This window comes from Galeopterus variegatus, unplaced genomic scaffold (assembly GCF_000696425.1).
Source record: "Galeopterus variegatus unplaced genomic scaffold, G_variegatus-3.0.2 Scaffold10470, whole genome shotgun sequence".
NCBI classification, from domain to species: domain Eukaryota; kingdom Metazoa; phylum Chordata; class Mammalia; order Dermoptera; family Cynocephalidae; genus Galeopterus; species Galeopterus variegatus.
The window spans coordinates 20680-40883 of NW_007736581.1; the positions used below are offsets into that span (position 1 = coordinate 20680).

Here is a 20204-nt window from a genome sequence, read left to right on the forward strand (position 1 = left end):
GGATGGGACAGTGACATGGAATTCCAGGCATGTAGACAAGGGACTGGTAGCTACTTGGAGCAGAGACATATAAAGAGTGTCCCCAAGCCACTCCCAGTAGGGAACACCTCTTCTGCACCTTCAGAAGAACGGGCTCATCTGGGATGCTGCGGTTTCCCTGCCACTGCAGAGCCAGCATCCTCCAGCCTCCATTCCCAGAAGGGTGCTGGGCTGCACACCTTCCACTGTTTGCCCTGAGGACTCGCACTTCCTGCCCCAGCACCAACACCCACCCCCGATTTGGAGGAGAAAAGACAAAGCAGCTGACAGCTGATCACTCTTTCAGTGGCAAGACATTCTTGTCTGAGTAAATATGGACACGTGTGTTATTCTAGGAACTCTCTGTGTACCTACTTGTGTGATTCCGTGATATTTGTTCTTTCAATCACCCAACAAGGATTTCATGTATTCATTCAACAAATATTTATCTGAAGACATGTTCAATGAATGCTTAGTTACTGTATGATTTATACTGCTCAGAACCCTCCAAAGGGCTTCCCGTATCCCTCAGAGTAAGAGCCCAAGTCCATACCATGGTTTGTGAGGCCTCCGTGACCCTGCCACCTGCTCCTCTCTGAAATCATCTCACCTCTCCCCTCCCTCATTCCTCTCCAGCCTCACCAGCCACCTTGCTCTTCCTCCACTCCTCATGCACTCCAAACATATCTCCTTTCTGCACCTGCTCACCCTTCTGCCTCTAGCACCAAGACCTCTCCCAACTCCGACATAAGCGACAAGACGTATCTTCCACATGTCTTCCTCCAGACGGCCACGTCCTACTCCTCCAATTCCTTTAAGCCTCTGCTGAAATATCTCTTTGTGCACGAGACTTTCCTGTCACCTGATATATAGTGTCGATTCTCCATTGCTGTTCATCCTCTTAACCATGCTTTGTTTTTTCCGTAGTATTCATAATGACTGTCACNCTTTGTAGAACTGCAAAGGAGAGAACAGGGAGCTGTTGATGCTGCAGGAAAGGGAGTCAGAGAGGAGAATGGAGAAGGGCACCTTTAAAAAGGTGACATTGAACAGGACACTTGGTGCAAAGAGGGGACAAGGACTGAAGAAATATACCCTCCCATTCTGTTTGAGAGGAGAGTCTTAAAGAACCAAATTTCTTTTGAGGCTCAAGAAAGGGATGGGACAGTGACATGGAATTCCAGGCATGTAGACAAGGGACTGGTAGCTACTTGGAGCAGAGACATATAAAGAGTGTCCCCAAGCCACTCCCAGTAGGGAACACCTCTTCTGCACCTTCAGAAGAACGGGCTCATCTGGGATGCTGCGGTTTCCCTGCCACTGCAGAGCCAGCATCCTCCAGCCTCCATTCCCAGAAGGGTGCTGGGCTGCACACCTTCCACTGTTTGCCCTGAGGACTCGCACTTCCTGCCCCAGCACCAACACCCACCCCCGATTTGGAGGAGAAAAGACAAAGCAACTGACAGCTGATCACTCTTTCAGTGGCAAGACATTCTTGTCTGAGTAAATATGGACACGTGTGTTATTCTAGGAACTCTCTGTGTACCTACTTGTGTGATTCCGTGATATTTGTTCTTTCAATCACCCAACAAGGATTTCATGTATTCATTCAACAAATATTTATCTGAAGACATGTTCAATGAATGCTTAGTTACTGTATGATTTATACTGCTCAGAACCCTCCAAAGGGCTTCCCGTATCCCTCAGAGTAAGAGCCCAAGTCCATATCATGGTTTGTGAGGCCTCCGTGACCCTGCCACCTGCTCCTCTCTGAAATCATCTCACCTCTCCCCTCCCTCATTCCTCTCCAGCCTCACCAGCCACCTTGCTCTTCCTCCACTCCTCATGCACTCCAAACGTATCTCCTTTCTGCACCTGCTCACCCTTCTGCTTCTAGCACCAAGACCTCTCCCAACTCCGACATAAGTGACAAGACATATCTTCCACATATCTTCCTTCAGACGGCCATGTCCTACTCCTCCAATTCCTTTAAGCCTCTGCTGAAATATCTCTTTGTGCATGAGACTTTCCTGCCACCTGATATATAGTGTCGATTCTCTATTGCTGTTCATCCTCTTAACCATGCTTTGTTTTTTCCGTAGTATTCATAATGACTGTCACAACGTATATGCAGCTGTTCTATTGCCTGCACTCTCCTACTGCGATGAAAGCCCGTCAGAGCGGAGACTGCACATCGTTGTATCCCCAGTGCATAGCACTGCCTAGTATTTAGTAGCAGCTCAATAGATATTTGTCCAATGAATTAATGAATCCCAGGGTCACGGCTGCAGCTGGATGGGAGCCACAGTGATTCAGTGGGTTTCTGTGCTGGCCACCATTCTCTGTAACCAGCTCTATCTTCATTGAAAGGAAAGCATGCTGGCGTGTCTGCAGACTGACAGCAAGAAGCACCTGAGTGAGACACTCAGGCCTGACGACTGTCAGAGACAAGACACAGGACTACGTGATCCATTGTAGGGTTCCGGTCTGGCAGTTCCCATCTAACGTGCAAGTGCCAGGTAATTGGATTGGTAATGGGATACGGAGACTTTCACCTTGAGGTCACTGCCTCGCTTCCAGCCTAAGAGATGGCTGCACCCAGATCCACATTAGCATAATGACTCCTTGATGGTATCAGCCAGCCCTTGATGCACTATATAAGCTCTACCACCCCCACACCTGCTGCTGCCTTCAATTTTGGGCACAGCCCAGCAGATTCTTTTCCTTTAATAAAGCTTGAATGGTACCTGGCCTCTGGCTCACTTTCTTTTAGATCCATTTTATGGAGAATGCTAGTTTTCAAACCTTGATCAGCATAACCTCATGTTGGGAAAATGGAATGGTTTGGTCAAGGCCCTCACCTCGGGTCTAGTTGGGGGTGGTTCAGCATCCTTTGTAAGCAAATTGTGTGTGTGTGTGTGTGTGTGTGTGTGTGTAGTTAGTATGCATGCGAGCCAATGTATCTTTTTAGTTTTGTTGCTATTCTTGTGTTCTTGAGAGTATATGTATATCGTTGTTGTTAGAATTAGGCTAACTGGAGGAGATGAGCTAGAAATTGCAAAACCATTCCTGTCGACGTGAGTCAGCTTCCTTCCCACAGCTAATACACTGCTTACTTTGTGGGCCCACATATTAGGTGGCCAAGATGTTGGTGAAGGGCATCAAGAACATGCTTCAGGATAAGGTCTTCCCCTCACTGGGGGTGATCTGGTGACTGCAACTTCTGTGTGCTCCATATGGTAACTGTAGAAGTCACTGTTGGTCCTGATTATGACCACTCTCCAAGGGAAACAACTTGGCAACCAGTAGACTACACTGGATTTCTCTATCATGGAGGGAGTAATAATTCATCTTCACAAAGATATTTGCAAAATCCACACGCAGATTCGTCATCACTTGACAAGGTGATGTCTGTCTGCTCAACTATCTGTAGATCTACGTAGCGTTCTATCCATACCCATTACTTCCCCTCAACATTGCTTCCCATTAACAGGCACATTATACTATCAAGGAAACACAGCAGAGGGCTCACATTCTTGGGATGCACCAGTGTTACCTGTAAGGGGCTGACTTGACAGAGCAGTGCAATACCAGGCTGAAGGCTACATGACTGCACCAGTTTGGAGACAGCACACTGCAAAGTTTGGGTGCCATCTACCTAATATGTACAAAATTTAAACCAATGGACAATATGTGGTGTGGATTCTCCCTTATCTAGATTGTCCAGGTCCATGGAGGAGTTGTGAGTGACCTTATTCACTCTTATACTTAATAAACTTAATAACTTCTTGGAAATATTTTTATTTATTTATTTATTTTTATGATTGACACATAATAATTATACATATTTATGGGATATAATTTGATGTTTTGGTACATATATGTTGTATAATGATGAGACCAGGGTAATTAGCACATTCACCCCCTTAAACATTTATCATTTCTTTGTGATAAGAACATTCAAAAGCCTGTCTTCTAGGTATTTTGAAATATACAGCACACTGTTGTTAAGTCTAGTCATCCTACTCTGCAGTAGTACATCAGGACTTACCCCTTCTATCTAACTGTAACTTTGTGTCCATTGACCAATCCATGCAAACATATCATTGGGCCCAATGGTTTTGAAGGATCTAGTGTCTTTGAAGGAATGATGTCACCAGGGAGAGCAGCCAGGTTTCTGTTCAGATCAAAGTTGAGAGGGCTTCTTAGTTATGTGGGCTCATCATTTCACTGAAACAACAAGCAAGAAAGGAGGTCCTTGTATTGGATGGGGCAATTGATCCTTATTATAAGGGGACATAGAGCTGCTGCAGTGCATGATCATATGTGGAATCTGGCAACGTCACTGGGGTACCTCTTAATTCTCCATGCCCAGTGATCCTTGTCAGAGACAACACATCAGCAATCAAATAAATACAAGACCCCAAGGACTAAGATCCTGCAGAAATTAAGATTTGGGATCATATCACTACTGAGGTTCCAGCAGAGCATAAAGGGAATATTTGATGGGTGTTGGGAGATGAGAGCCTTAATTAGCTCTTTTGTCTTCATCACCAACTAAAGAAGAGGGGGTAGAGCAGCTTCGTGAATGTTACTTGTTTGGTTGTATTTTTTTCTTTCTTTTTTTCCTTATATCCCACCTACACAAGGAATACCAATGCCAGCTAATGTTTTAGATTTCAGGTAGGAATGTGATTGGAAATCATGTACCCATGGCAGTAGCTGATGAAACTGTGTGTGCCCCTTGCCCTCATGTTGGGAATGTATACCCAGGAAAGGAGTAAATGCTGAGGGTAAAAATGGGTAGACTGTCCTGCATGTCTTCTGCTTGTGCTCCAGATGCGTGCTCCATCCAGTATAGTCAAAATAAAGGGTTCCCTATGCCTCCTGGTTTCCAGTTGGGTTTGGTCATTGGAAAAACAGCAGGTGGGAGAGAGAGAGAAACCTGAGCTAAAAGTATTTATTACTCTGGCTCTCGTCCTGCAAGGTCAATACAGGGGGGCATACCCCTTGACCGAAAGCCACTGATAGGCAGCTGCAGTAGTTCTCCACTGTGGTAAAATAAATTACCACAACCTTAATGACTGAAAGCCTCATACACATTTATTATCTGTCAGTTTCCCTGGGTTCGGCAGCCTGGGCACACTGCTCAGGGACTCACAGGGCTACAAACAAGGTGTGGATGGGTTGTGTTCTCATCCGAGGGTTTGATCAAGGAAAATTCCACTTTTGTGATCATGTTGTTGTTGGCAGAACTTATTTCCTTGCAGCTATAAGCTCACACAGGTTGCTTCTTCAAGGCTAGTAGGAATACAACTCTGATTTCAGAGAAAACAGGTCCTCCTTTTTAGGTCTTTCACCTGCTTAAGTCAGAGCTGTCCAGTATAATCATTTTTATTAACTCAAAATCAATAAATTTCGAACCTTAGTTACATCTGCAAAACTCCTTCACCCTTCACTTTTACCAGTAACATCATTGATGGATCTTGGATGTGACTGGTGCCATTTTACACACACCGAGCACAAAATGGCCAACAGCCTTTCCCTTATGAGAAGCCTTGTGGTTTCTGGGAAATAAAAACTCTTCTACTTCTGCATGGGTGCAACCTACCATCTGATTGCATCAGCCAGCCTTTTCTTTCACACCAGCACCAAACTCCTCCCTGATTATGTCAGCCTTCCTTAGAGCCTATGTAAGCTCTCCCACCCAATGCCTGGTGCTGCTCTGCACTCGGAGGGCAGCCCCAGCTGCTGCCCTCCATTTTGAGTGCAGCCTGGCAGATTCTATTCCTTTAATAAAGCTTGATTGGTACCTGGCATTTCGGCTCACTTTCCTTCAATCATTTTACCAGTGGGGTGACAGCCCACCACCTTTGCTACATTCTGCAGATCAAAAGCAACTTATAGTCCCACCTATGCAATCATGCTCCATCTTTTAATCCTATTGTAAGTCAGCCATCTGCTTAGGACCCTGCCTGATGGAAGTTAACTTTACAAAGATTAAAAAAGTGAAGTTTAGAAATGATTAGCTATCTTTATTTTTTATTATTTTAAATTTTATTTTATTTTGTCAATATACAACGTGTTTGATTACTGTGGCCCATTCCTGAAACCTCCCTCCGTCCTCTCAGCCCTCCCTCCCCACAACCTCCTTTCTGTTCGCTTGTTGTACCAACTTCAAGGAATTGTGATCATTGTGTCTTCTCCCCCGCCCCCAATTTATTTGTGTATTTATTTATTTATTTATTTATTTTAAGCTCTCACAAATAAGTGAGAACATGTGATATTTCTCTTTCTGTGCCTCACTCATTTCACTTAATACAATTCTCTCTAGGTCCATCCATGTTGTTGCAAATGGCAGTATTTCATTCTTTTTTATAGCAGAGTGGTATTCCATTGTGTAGATATAGCACAACTTCTGTATCCACTCATCTGATGATGGACATTTGAACTGCTTCCAACTCTTAGCTATTGTAAATAGTGCTGCGATGAACATTGGAGAGCAGGTACAATAGATTAACAGCCTCAGAACTACAACTCTGCTCTGTTGTCTCCCAGCCTCTGTGTGTTAACCTAAAAAGAAACTGAGGCCAAAGACATATAGCAAGGATCTATTGAGTCAATATTAAGATTGCAACTGGGAAGACACATAGATCAGGTCATCCTACAAAATGTGTTCCAAAGAAGGTTGACTTTACATTTTATAATCACAAGGAAGGGGAAGGATCAAAGGAGAGAGAGAGAGAGACTGCCCACCTAATTAACACTTTTCAGGACAGGTGGATGTGATTACTGACTTATCCCAGATCTCCTAAGGCATTATAATTTAGCTGACCTGGTCAGAGCAGATTCTTTGGGCTATCGTGTATTTCTAAAAAGTTCTGCTGGCTCCAAGAATAAAGAAAACATTCTTCAGCCCATACTTGTCTCCTTTATTAAGTACATAAGAAACCTATTAGTCATTTAATTTGTATCATGTTCCTCTTATTTTTGACTGGCCATTGCAAGTTATTGTAGTTAGTACCCAAACCCATTATTTAGAAGATGAATCAAATCAATTAATTGTTAATAAGGGCTTATATTCCTTTTTTCAAATCCCCTTTGCTCATGTGTATCCCAAGAATTTATATATATACACACACACACACACACATATATACACACACACACACACACACATATATATATACACACACACACACATATATATATATACATACACATATATACATACACACACACACACACACACACAGAAGATAATTCTGAATCTGTGAGAAAGAGCACACATTTGCCCCTCTTTTTGCCTGTCACAGACATGATTGCATGGTCTGTGATAACGGCATGTAGAGGATTCATAAAGCAAATGTACCTCACAGGGCCTGGTTTTCCAAAGCCTTACAGTTTCAAATATTGACCTTGCAAAGGACAGGAAATTTCCCCCAGGACATTGAGTCTCTGTTGCAAGATAAGAATCGTTACACAGCAAGGCTGCTGGTTCTAAGACAGACAAGTTACTAATTGATATGGAAAGTTACTAAAAAGCTGCTAGAAGGAAAAGGAATGTCGGCTAAATCAAGCCTTTGTTAGTGGGTCACTTAATTGCCTAACAGAATGTCATCTGACTTGTTTTTACTGAATGTTACCAGCTTCTATGTAAAACTTGTTAAACTGTACTTAGCAAAACCCCACCTATGTCTCTTCCTGTAACTTCTTGGTCTGGAGAATAAATGCAGGAATAGAACCTGGATTTGTGGTTAATTTCCCAAATGGAAGGAATGCCTCTATCTTGAGGGTTCTGGGAGATTAAACCCTTTCTGGGGCTTCTCACTGCTCAGAAGAGATGGGCTTTGAGTAATCTTTGGTGGCTCTGTCACCCAGGGGAAGAGGGGTGACAAATCCACGGGAGGCAAAGCAAACGTGGGGTCTAACACACTAAAACAAGAGGTACAGAGATAGGCTTGATAGTATAGCTATTATGATGGGCACATTTTTTCTAATCGTTCTCAGCTTTGTCTTGGAAGAAAAGCTGGATAGCTTAACTGGAAAAAAATATCTGTTGGGGCAAGGCTCATCCCCTCCCCATCTCTAACTCTGGGGTACCTTGTAGCTCTTCCTTTCTCAGATAAGCTTCTCAAAAAGGAGTAGTCCTCTCAACTTGTCTCCTATTAACACTTCAGCACATGGAACTTGGCTTCTTCTGACACTCCTAATGCTGCTTTGAAATAGGTTCCTGGTGTCTTGGTATTGTTATGTACGATCCGTTAATAATTTGCAGCTCCCTTTTACTCTCTGACATAGTGAACACCTGGGTGCTCCTTTCTTTTGGAAATTTTCTTGATCACTAAGGGTGTCTCTGTACCTCCTTCTCAGTCATCCGCTTTTTAAAAAGTTCTCCCCCTCATGAAATCTTTGGCCTCTGCCAAGAACATAGTATTTATTTTTCCTATCATTACTTCATTGGCTTCTTTTTTGTAGGGGCCAAAGGCAAACTTTCTCTTCACCCATGAAAGTTCATTAATAAAAATCACTGACAAATTTATCTCAATATGAAGAAAAGGCATACAAATTTTATTACCTAACATGCTGTGAGAGGGCAAATCACAGGGGAAACCATGAGAGTAATGTCCCAATTTTCCACTGGGGCACAGAGCTTATATACCCATCTCTATAGGGAAGGGGGAGCTGGAGGTGTAGGAGTAAATGATTATTAGGGGAATGCAATGGGCCTGGAGAACATACAGTGTCCTGGGACAAAGCCTGTTTGGCCTGCAGAGCAGACAATGACTGGTAAATGATTTTCTTTAAAATACTGAATAAGACTGAAATAGAAGACAATGGTCTGTGACAAAAGTTAGTCCAGTGGTGTTGGCAGACTGGAGTCTTCCTTCCTGGGATGTGAGTTGTTAATTAAAACTCAGGGAAAGAGCTAGAGGTAATTGTCTTTTGGGGCTGTTCCAGACTTTAGGCAGATAAGGAAACAGCTTCATCCTGTGATTTGGAGAGTGACAGAGAATTGAGAGACAGGAGGGAGGAGAAGGTAAGAGAGACCTGAGGCTACCTCTTTATTTCATCATACCAAAACACCATATTTTGGAGTAACTGCCTTCCGCAACAATCCCCTAGAGTAACTCTACCTTCCCGATAGTTTTAATCCCAGATTATTTTTTAGTGATTTCCAAATAAATACCTGGCATAGATTCTACATGAAATTTCAGATTATTCTGTAGAAAACAGTTTCCAAAGGAAATTCCAACTCTACATGTTCAAATCAAAACTAAGTGTTTTGGGGCTGGCCAGTTATTTAGTTGGTTAGAGAGTGGTGTTATAACACTGAGGTCAAAGGTTCAGATCCCCATGCCAACCAGCCAAAAAGAAAAAGAAAAAGCACAAAAAACTAAGTGTTTTCATCCTGCACAAAAACACATGGCCTTAAGTTTATTGCCTGCGCTCCCTTTATCTAGAAGTTTTCATACCTGTAATTGCCTTGCTTATGTATATATTTATATATATGGGTGTGTTCCCAATTTTCTCCAAGCACAAAGACCTTGTCAGTCATATTTGCTACTGTAATTCTAGTCTCTAAAGGAGGACCTGGCACATAGTATGTGCTAGCCACATTTGTTTAACTGATAGGTGTATTAGTAGACGAACGATATAGTTGTGCTTCTCGGTAACACCTATCATGGAAGTAAAGATAGTTGATAGGTCTAATAGGTGAGTCAGGTGAGTATGACTCTCCGCTTGGCAGGATGATGTGGAACAAAACACAATTTGATACAACTTCTAGACTGTGCTTCACTTTTCTTCTGCAAATGTCTGTGTCTTCTATGGACATGAGGTCTTTGACACTCACTGTAACAAAAAAGCAAAGCTATAAACATTAGAGCCAAAGAGAAGGTTATAGTTATGATAGAGTAGTTCTGTTAAGTCAGGATAGACTTTCAAAAAGCTATTGTCCTCCAGAAGTATTTGGAATAAACAAATGGGAAAGATGGACGAAGTAGAGAAAGAAGGGCCTGGAATAATCAAATGATTGGAACAAAAAAATCATGAGTTACTATAGGTTTTCATACTGCAAAGAAAGCTGTGAAAAAAGTAGGATTTAAATGAGCCTAAGATAATGGAGAATTTGTATGTCACAGGCACTTAAAAAAATGCTCAACATTACTAATCATCAGGGAAATGCAAATTAGATATCACCTCACCCTACTTAGACAGGCTATAATCAAAAAGATGGAGAATAACAAATGCTGGTGAAGATGTGGAGAGAAGGGAACACTCCTGCACTGTTGGTGGGACTGTAAATTAGTACAACCATGTTGGAAAACAGTATGGAGGTTTTGCAAACAACTAAGATCCAGCAATCCCACTTCTGGTTATATACCCAAAGGAATGGAAATCATCATGTTGAAGGGATACCTGCACTCCCATGTTCACTGCAGTTCTATTTATGATAGCCAAGATATGGAACCAACCTAAATATCCACCAATGGACAACTGGATAAGGAAAATGTGGTATAGATACACACCATGAACTACTACTGTGCCACAAAAAATAATGAAATTTTGCTATTCACAGCAACATGGATGAGCTTGGAAAAAATTATGTTGAGTGAAAAAAGCCAGGCACAGAGGGAAAAATACCACATGTTCTAACTCATAAGTGGGAACTAAGAGAGAAAGAAAGATGGAAAGAAAGACCACAGTGGTGTGTTGGACTTGCAGAGGGGGAGAGCATACATAGTGTCACAGAGCGAGGTGGCAGAGGTGAAGGGGAAGGGAGATCAGGGATTAATTGGGTGGGGGGACACAGGGAATAATTGCCATTTGTGGCAATGGATATGCTGATAGTATTAATCTGGCCATCACATCTTGGGCAGAAGTGGTGATGATCAGTTTTGTACCCCATGAATATGCATAACCAAAATAAATAAATAATGGAGAATTTGAAGCCAACAGTTAATGACCCAGTTAAATACTGAGTTTCACAGTCATCAAAAATAAAATATGGACAAAATAACAGTATAATATATTTCTTGTTCTTTGAACTGCTAAAATCCCTAAAACAATAATTATATAAAATAACACAAATTACTTGTTTTTTTTTTCACTAACATTACAGAAGAGGATATAAATTATAGATAATTATTTATTTATAACAAACTATCTGAGCAACTCCTTTATCTAAAATACACATACACACACAAATATATGTGGCACGTATATGTAAACACACACACGTGTATATATTACATATATGTATTTTCTGTACTATCTGTGTATGTGAAAAATCATAGCTCACAGAATAAACAGACATGTAAATATTTACAATTATTTTATTCTCAGTCTTTTTAATAATGGCCAATCTAACTGGGATAAGATGATATCTCATTGTGGTTCTGATTTGCTTTCCCTAATGAGTAGTGATGTTGAGCATTTTTTCATGTAGTGGCTACCACATACCAAGCACCTCAAGAAGGTAGAAACATAATTGTGTTTCAGTGGAAAAGTATGAATCATTTATAGCACACCCTTCTGGTTATCCAATTAACATTTTAGCCCTTTCCTTGGGTTTGAACTATTTTCCACTTCTTGGTAAATTGTAGGTAACTGATAGATAAGCAAAAAGTAACATGTCAGGGGTAGAGATTTAATTGACTTTTTTTCCTCCAAATGGAAAAAATCAGTTTTGCTCCATTTTCAATTCAGCTCGGCATTCCTTCACTGTAAATTTATGCTGACTTATTTTTCCATTGAGACAGTTATAACATTGGCTTGGTTCCCTCAGATTCTATGACTAACATGATTTTTTTTTTGTCTTTTTTTGTCTTTTTCCGTGTCCGGCAATGGATCGCAACCCTCAGTGTTGCCCCCGTACCGGACCGGGGACCGGCAACAGGATCGCAACCCTCGGCGTTGCTCCCGCGCCTCGCTCAGCCAGTGAGCGGGAACCGGTCCGCATGTGGGATCCGAACACTCGGGCGGGAGCGCCGCCGTGCTTCCCAAGCAGCGCACTATCCAGTGCACCACCGGGCCGGCCCAAACATGATTTTTTTTTTAATGCACATTCATTTTTATAGTTCTATGAGTCATGATTTTATCTTTTTCTGAAAATTATGTTTTAATAGTATGATAAGTAAAAAAATGCTTTGACCAGGTCAGCTAAATTGTAGTGCCTCAGGAAACCTGGGATAAGTCAGCAGTCATGTCCTATGTCCTGGAAAACATTATTTTAAGGCTGTTTTCAGATATATAGGCACCAGAAATAGTAATACAATGACCTAGAATGCTTATTGTAACTCTTACCCTAGATTCCTGCACATGGGATGTTACCTAGTAACAATCTCAAATCTCTATATATGTGTACTAGCCAATAGAAAAACTGATGTAATGATAAGGGGGCTGTCCTCTTCTCTCTTTCCTTTAATTCTCCCCTTTTCTTGTGATTATGAAATATTAAGCTCTGCTGGTCCCCTTCGGAGCTAATTTATCACGGCAATGGGACTTATGTGTCCCCCAAGTTGCAACTGTCATATTGGTTCAATAAATCATATGTTTAGCCTCAGTCAACAGTATATGTGAAAATTAGCATAAAAGAAAGACATCTGCACTCCCATGTTTATTGCATCACTGTTCACAGTAAGCAAGATACGGAATCAACCTAGGTTTCCATCAACAAATGAATGGATTAAAAAAATGTATGAGGACTTCTGGTCAAGGTGATGGAATAGATGGTACCCAGTGTCTAGTATCACCTTCTCCCACAATCAACCAATTTACAACTATTAAAAAGCAACAACTTCCAAGCTGGGGCCACTAGAGCTCAGGAGAAGAGGAGGAGAGACCTCTGGAGTTCATGGAGGTAGGAGAAGCCATAATGAGAGAAAAAAAGGACCATTCCAACTATTTTGAGCCCCAACCACTTCAAGTCTGGCCCTGGTGAGCACACCGAGAAAGAGCTGGCAAAAGCCACAGCTGTGCCCTTCATATGAAGTTGTTTGGAGGCTACAAGGGAGAAGATGGCTTTGGTGGCCCCCAGGCCAACAAGAACACTAATACGGTTCCCATGAACCCATACAGGAGCAAACGGCCACAGAAAACTGAAAATAGGAGCCACTCAGAGGCCAGTGAGTCACTGCAAGAGAATGGTACATGGCCTACCCCATGAGAAGTGTTTGGAGTGCAGGCAGTGGTGGAGACAGGCACACTTGGGGAACACTGGAGCACAGCATGAACAACTGATCTGCCCTCCAATCAGCACAGGACCACTCAGTGGAGACTGGTCAGGAATACAGAACAGCAGGGGGTGCAGTTTGCTGAAAAGACTCAGGCCCAGACCAGAGTGTCTACACAACCCAGGTGTACCAGACCTCACAAGACCTGGAAGTGTTTACACGGTCAACAATTTAAACCTGAGCTGCACACAAAGCCTTCCCCAGAAAATCAGCAGAAAAGCAGCAATTTAGCTCAACCACAGGACTCAAGTGCTGGTTCCCACAGGAAGTTCCCCTGTTTTAGATGAAAGCAAAGGACAACAAATAAGTTCCAGTGCAGAGTGAAGTGGTGAGAACAGCAAATAATCCAACAAAGAACTGAAAGAAAAAACAAAAAACCCACAGATCAGAACAGCAAATAATCCAACAAAGAACTGAAAGAAAAAACAAAAAACCCACAGATCAAAGACAAAGGTCTGATGTTAACCAGTAAAGGTCTAACACCACCAAAGAAAACCTATAAAATCTAGAAGGACCGGAAGCCCAAATGATCCCAAGGCAGGATGGGGGAGGGCCAAAGGTCTCAGCCACACCCTCTTGATGACCACATTCAGACCAGCAATGACCACCAGGCTGCTGCCAGAAGCACCCTGGGCTCCCAAGCCGGGGTTGGGAGGTGCTGAAGGCCTTAGCCATGCCCCACCCAAAGTCTGCACCCAGCACAGTGACAACCACCAAGGTGCCACCAGAAACACCCCAGCCTCCCGAGCCAGAGTGGTGGGGGGCCAAGGACCTCAGCCATGCCCCTCTACCATCTGTATCCAGCCCAGAGAGAACCGAGCTGCTGCCAGAAGCCCCCTGGGCTGCCCTGCTGGAATGAGAGGGGTGCCAAGGGCCTCAACCATGCAGCCCCCCTTCCTCCTCCCATCACCCTATTCCACTCCCCTTTCCCCTCTCCCCCTCCCTCCAACTACTCTGCAACAACATCTTAGAATGTAATAATAGTAACAATAATAATAATAATAATAATAATAATAATAATAATAAATTTTTAAAAAATATATGGCATATATACACAATGGAATAGTACTCAGCCATGAAAAAGAATAAAATTCAGTTAATTTCCGCAACATGGATGAACCTGCAAAACATTATATTAAGTAAAATATGTCAGGCACAAAAAGATAAACATCACATGTTCTCACTCACTGTGGTAGCTAAAGAAAAAAAGTTGAGCTCTTAGAAATAGAGAGAACTGTGGTTACTAAAGGCTGGAAAGGGGAGGGGAGGACAGATACAAATACAAAATCACAGCTAAATAGGACAAGTGAGCTCTAGTGGTCTACAGTAGTGCCAGGCATCTATCATAAATAATAATCTGTTGTATGTTCTCAATTGGCCAGAAGAGAAGAGCTCCAATGTTCCCATCACAAAGAAATAAATTTTTACAATGAGGAATGTGTTAATTACCCTGATTCGATCAGCACACATTGTATATATCTATTGAAATATAATTCTGTACCCCATAAATATGTACAAATAATGTGTCAAATAAAGTAGTAATCTTTACCCAAAAAAAAGAAGAAAGTTGGAGAAAAAAACAAGTGTATTTGGTACAGGTGGCATTAACAGAAGAGGAAGCTATAGCTGTAGGTAACAAAAAAAAATTTTTTAAAGCTGACAGGAGTTTTAAGATGCATAAAAATGTATGAGAAGAGAAAGGTGAAACGAAACATAAAGTGCAGTGGCTATTCAAGGAAGTGGAACAAGAAGAATAAAGAGAGGAAGGGAGAACCTGCGGAAAGAGCAGGAGTCACCAAGCAATGACTGGAAAAGGAAACGATTCACCTACAGAAGACAATTTTATTCTGTTCCACCTTGTATCCTGACACTTCATTTTTATCTTACTGTTTTAATATGGTTTAGAAAAAAATGTTTGTGAAACAAAATGTACTGGACAATTACAGGGGATGACTCTATCTAGGTTCTTGCAATAAAGGGAACATTCATTAATGAGGAATGTCTCCAAGAAAAAGAAGGAGCCAGGGGATTTACAAAGCAGCTGAAGAAGGTCGTCGTCCGAGTTCTAAGGGAGTCTGAGGAAGGGTGGACTTGCAAGAGGCATGTGAGGAAAGGCCTTTCTTTGCAATTAGCCATTGGCTAGAGCATAAAGAGAATGGAGACTTCTTACCTGCCCCTGATCAGCCCTGCCCTGGCTTAGGCACCACAAGTTGAGCATCTTATATAATTCCACAGCAACTATCTTTATTGGTGACTCCATGTCATGAGATGATCAGAGGAAACACAACAAAAAACTGCTCACCACTGTGCCAACCACCTCCATGCTTCGTCTCTCTGGCACATTTTTTTAGAGGCAGTGTAAAGCTACGTGAATATGCCAGTTGTCAGGTTGAGGCTACAGCTATTCTAATTGTATTGCCACATGACTTTCATAACTAAAGCCAAAACATTTCATTATTTTTGTTATACTAAGTTTCCATTTGTATCATCAGGGCTAGGGCTCAGACCCATCAAACCCATTGTACAGACTGGGCTCCAGACCCCTCACATGCCAGGCTGGGTCATAGACCCCTCACACACAGGTCACGCTAGGTTATTGGGAAAGATCCCGGAAGCCATTGGCAGATGACATGAGCTCAGTTCTTAGCAGTAGCAGCAGCAGCTTACGGCAGATCTGGTGGCACCAGCAGTGGTGGCCTTCTTGGGACATCCTGGGGCATGGGCAGCAACAGCTTCCAACAACAGCCTCCAGCAGCAGGAGCGGCCTCCCTGTGGCCCCCCTGGGGGCATCCCAGGGGCAGGGTGTGCCATGGATCAGAACCACTCATCCTTTACACTTAAGTCCATAACCTGGGACATCTGGGAGCACATATGCAATTACATTAGTCAATAGCCAAGGAACACCTGGGTGCACGTGCATCTTTACAATAAATGCTCGGCAACATTCTGAACATCTGAGGGGCCCTGACCATTTTCCTTCACTTTCCCTACAGGCAGGAATCCCAGCAACTTCAGGGCTCCCCAAGTCTGCTCCACAGAGCCCATTCAGAACATTCAGTGAGTTTTCTAAAAAACAGAATGGGTTTTAGAAGTCCTGGGAGCACCGTCCTGATTCTCTATTGAATCTCCTCCTTAGACAGCTCAGTACCAATGCAGACTTGTGGAGTTTTATAACTCATGGAAGTGCACCCTACCTGCCACACAGAAAATTCTCATTCTCTCAGTCACCACTAGCCCATCCATATCACCGCTTCTTTCAAAGAGCAGTTTTGAATATTCAGACCAGGGCCCCTTGAAGCACAGGAATCCACCTTCCACTGGGCTCTGATGTGTTTACAAGTAAATGACTCCCTAGGGCTGCTGCCCTTTAAGATGAGGTGTGGAGGTGAGGAGGTTATAAAGAGAGGGCAGGAACGGCCCAGGGAGGAAGAGAAGAGGCCGTGAAGCTGAGGGGACTGAGAATACACGTGATGGCAGAAGAATGAGTACCCCAGCCAGGCTTTTCACATCATTCCCTCCCACACTGTATTTCCCCTTCATCTGTGAATGCAAACTCTGCTGTTTCCAGAATATGCCTGCCGTCCCAATGCCTGTAAAGAGAGTGACAGGCGATCTATTTCCCACGTCCTTAAGACGTGGCCTGAGTGCCAAGAATGAGCACATTACCTGGGAGGTTGGCAGAAATGCAGAATCTCAGGCCCTTCCCAAGTCCTACCAAATGAGAATCTTAATTTTAATAAATTCCTAGGTAATTTGGTTGCACATTAGTGGGAGAAGCCCTGGACAGCCTTATGTAAAGAAAAAGAGCGAGTGGTGCTCTTTAGCCTCAACTGGTCTTTGACTCTACTTGTCACGTGCTTAAGGATTTTTCCTCTTAAAAAATTCATGTTGCAATAGAAACAGCAGGAATTGAGAGTGAGACAGAGCTTGGTGTAAATCTCTGGTTCAGTTCTACTTTAACAAATGATTTGATGTTCGAGTTCAAGTATTAAGTAGGTAAAACGAGGATAATGATAATCACACTGACTTCAGACAAATGCCAAGAAGATTAAATGAATTAAGAGTGCCTGGTACATAGCAGGAATTTAACACACACCAGGTCCTTCTTACTAATGAAAAATAAACATACTTGAAAAATAATGATGCTTTAACATTTAAATGACCCATGTATCATTATTACAGGTTAACTTCTTGGTTTATCCAGAATCTTACCCCAGACTTTAGGGAAAGTGCCAAAGTTGGGGATGAAGGGTAGAAAAAGAACCTACCTGTATGATTTGATGAAGAGTTTTGGGTGGGAAATTGGGAAATAGAAAATACCAAACCATGAAGAATTCCAGTGTTTGATAGCTATCAGCTAAGGGATGCACTTGGTCTATGTCAGCAGCAGGGATAGCCATACTGGGATTCTGATGAAAGCATCTAGAATGCGGTTGACGAATTAAAAACAAACAACAATGAAAACAAAAATCTGAGAAAAGTTGCTCCCTCCTCGGCACTCTGGTATAAGTTGGTGGGAACTCAATAACTATCTCACTTTGTTCTTTGGACCTGCTTTATAGGTCATCTAGAGGGGTTTTGGAATGATACGTGTTGTGCAGCTCGCTTATACAACATGACGTATGAACTGAATCAGTCTTCCAGAAGTCCAGAAAAAAGGCAAACAAGTTGGGAGTCACAGGCTAAAACCAGATCTGATCCAGTGGTTCCAGATGCCATCTATGGTCCTGAATAGAGTTGACAGTCAGGCTAGAGATGCCCTTACTCCCTTCCTACCTCTCTGTGACCCAGCAGCAGCCTTCTCAACGCACCCTTCACCTCTTTGTTTCTGAGGGTATAGATGAGAGGATTGAGGAGTGGGGTGACGATGTTGTAGAAGAGGGTGAGGAACTTGCCCTGGTCCTGGGAGGAGTTGTTGCCTGGTTGCATGTACATGTATATGATGTTTCCATAGAAAAGTGAGACCACGGTGAGATGGGAGCCACAGGTGTTGAAGGCCTTTTGCCTACCTGACGCCGACGGAATTTGTAACACAGCCCTCACAATGTAGCTGTAGGAGACCAGGATAAACACCAAGGGTGACAGGACAATGCCAACTCCCAGGACAAAGACGGTGCTTTCGATGGCCACAGTGTTGATGCAGGCCATCCGGATCAGGGCTGGCATCTCACACAAGAAGTGGTCCACCTTGTGGTACCCACACCAGGGTAAGCTCAGGGTCACTGGAGACATGATCAAAGAGTTGGCCACCCCACAGCCCCAGGCCACTGACACCAAGCCCAGGCAGAGCCTCGGATTCATGATTACCATGTAGTGCAGGGGCTTGCAGACAGCCACAAACCGGTCATAGGCCATGACGGCCAGGAGCAGGCACTCCACACCACCAAGACCCAGGAACAGGAAGAGCTGGATGGCACAGCCTGTGTAGCTGATGGTCTTGTCCTGCCCATGAAGGTTGTAGAGCAGCTGAGGAATGGAGCTGGTGGTGAAACTGAGGTCCAGAAAAGACAGGTGGGTGAGGAAGAAGTACATTGGAGTGTGCAGGTGAGGGTCCAGCCGGGACACCAGGATTATGGTGGTGTTGCCCAGAAGGGTCAGGAGATATGCTATCAAGATGACCACAAAGAGGATCCCCCTCTCCAGATGGGGGCGGTCAGAAAACCCCAGAAGAATGAAATGGCTCTGGGTGCTGTCATTGGTTCCGTCCATCTCTACTGCACTTGAAGAGAAATATGGATGCTAATAACATGATTAGCCAGTATTATGGATGCTAATAACATCACTTGAAGAGAAATATGGATGCTAATAACATGATTAGCCAGTATTGAAGGAGCACTTACGATCAGCCAGGCATTTTTCTATGCTTTTGATGTTTATTTACTCATTTAACCCCAACAACAATGATATGGAGTAGGCACTATCTTTATTATCCCCAATTTATAGAAAAGAAAAGTGAAACACATGTGTTAAGCAAATTGCCATATGTAGAAAGAAGCAGAGCTGACTTTGAACCCAGGACACATGGCTTAGAGTCTTTGTCCTTAACATCTTCTGGTACTGCCTCTAAATCCAGTGAAGCCAAAGATGACTCCTGCTATGGCCCAACCATTGATTCTTCTAGAGACCCAAGTACCTGAGCTCCTGTCAAAACCCCAAAGACCCAAAACGGGCCCTGTGACTGGTAAGGGGATCGTAACCCTTGTTGTGGTGTCGTCTGCACCGCGCTCAGCCAGTGAGCGCACTGGCCATCCCTACATAGGATCCGAACCCGTGGCCTCGGCGCTCCCTGCGCTGCTGCGCTCCCAGCGCTGCACTCTCCCGAGTGAGCCACAGGGCCAGCCCCATCATCTGCTCTTGATCCCAAAGAAACACCTCATTCATTTGGTCATTATTCTCAAGATAATTTTTAATTACCTAATTAGATAAATAATGTATGAGACAACAGAATATTATTCAAGCAACATACACATAACATCTCTCTCTTCCTGCCTTAATTGGGTTTGGAATTGAAGAAATAGAGTATATGATTTTTTTTTTCTTCCAAAGTAATATATACTACTTGAGGGGAAAAAAAAATCAAAAAATTTTGTAACAGATAATAGAACCTTAATGCAATAATTCACATATATGTGCAGAAACCTCTATCAAATTCTAATTCCAAGACTGTGTCACATTTGAAGCAAACCATGTTTGAGGAGATAAATGACAAGTTGTACAGACAAATGTAAAGGGACAGATTAAATACATTTTAGGTGACAGCTCCAAACTCCTCCGTTAGAATCCCTTAACCAATGTGCCACAATTTTGAGATCTTGGAAAGCTCATTTACCTTTTCATAGTTTTCTCATCTAAAATAATAATAATCAAATCTACCTTATTTATTTTACAATTATGTTTTGAGACATTTAAAAATATAAATTTATAAAATATTCTATAGTTTGATAAATA

At 42.8% G+C, this 20204-nt stretch overlaps 1 protein-coding gene across 1 annotated transcript; it reads right to left on the minus strand.

The window, feature by feature from the left end:
* Positions 1–17959: 17959 nt before the first annotated feature.
* Positions 17960–18984, minus strand: LOC103610014 (olfactory receptor 2W3). Its single transcript, XM_008594254.1, has one exon. The coding sequence runs from the start codon at positions 18963–18965 to the stop codon at positions 18018–18020; it is 948 nt and encodes a 315-aa protein (XP_008592476.1). The 5' UTR covers positions 18966–18984; the 3' UTR covers positions 17960–18017.
* Between the last annotated feature and the right edge of the window lie 1220 nt (positions 18985–20204).

What these genes read in the sequence shown, in the direction of transcription:
- LOC103610014 (XM_008594254.1), bottom strand. Translation starts at nt 18,965, where the DNA reads ATGGACGGAACCAATGACAGCACCCAGAGCCATTTCATTCTTCTGGGG.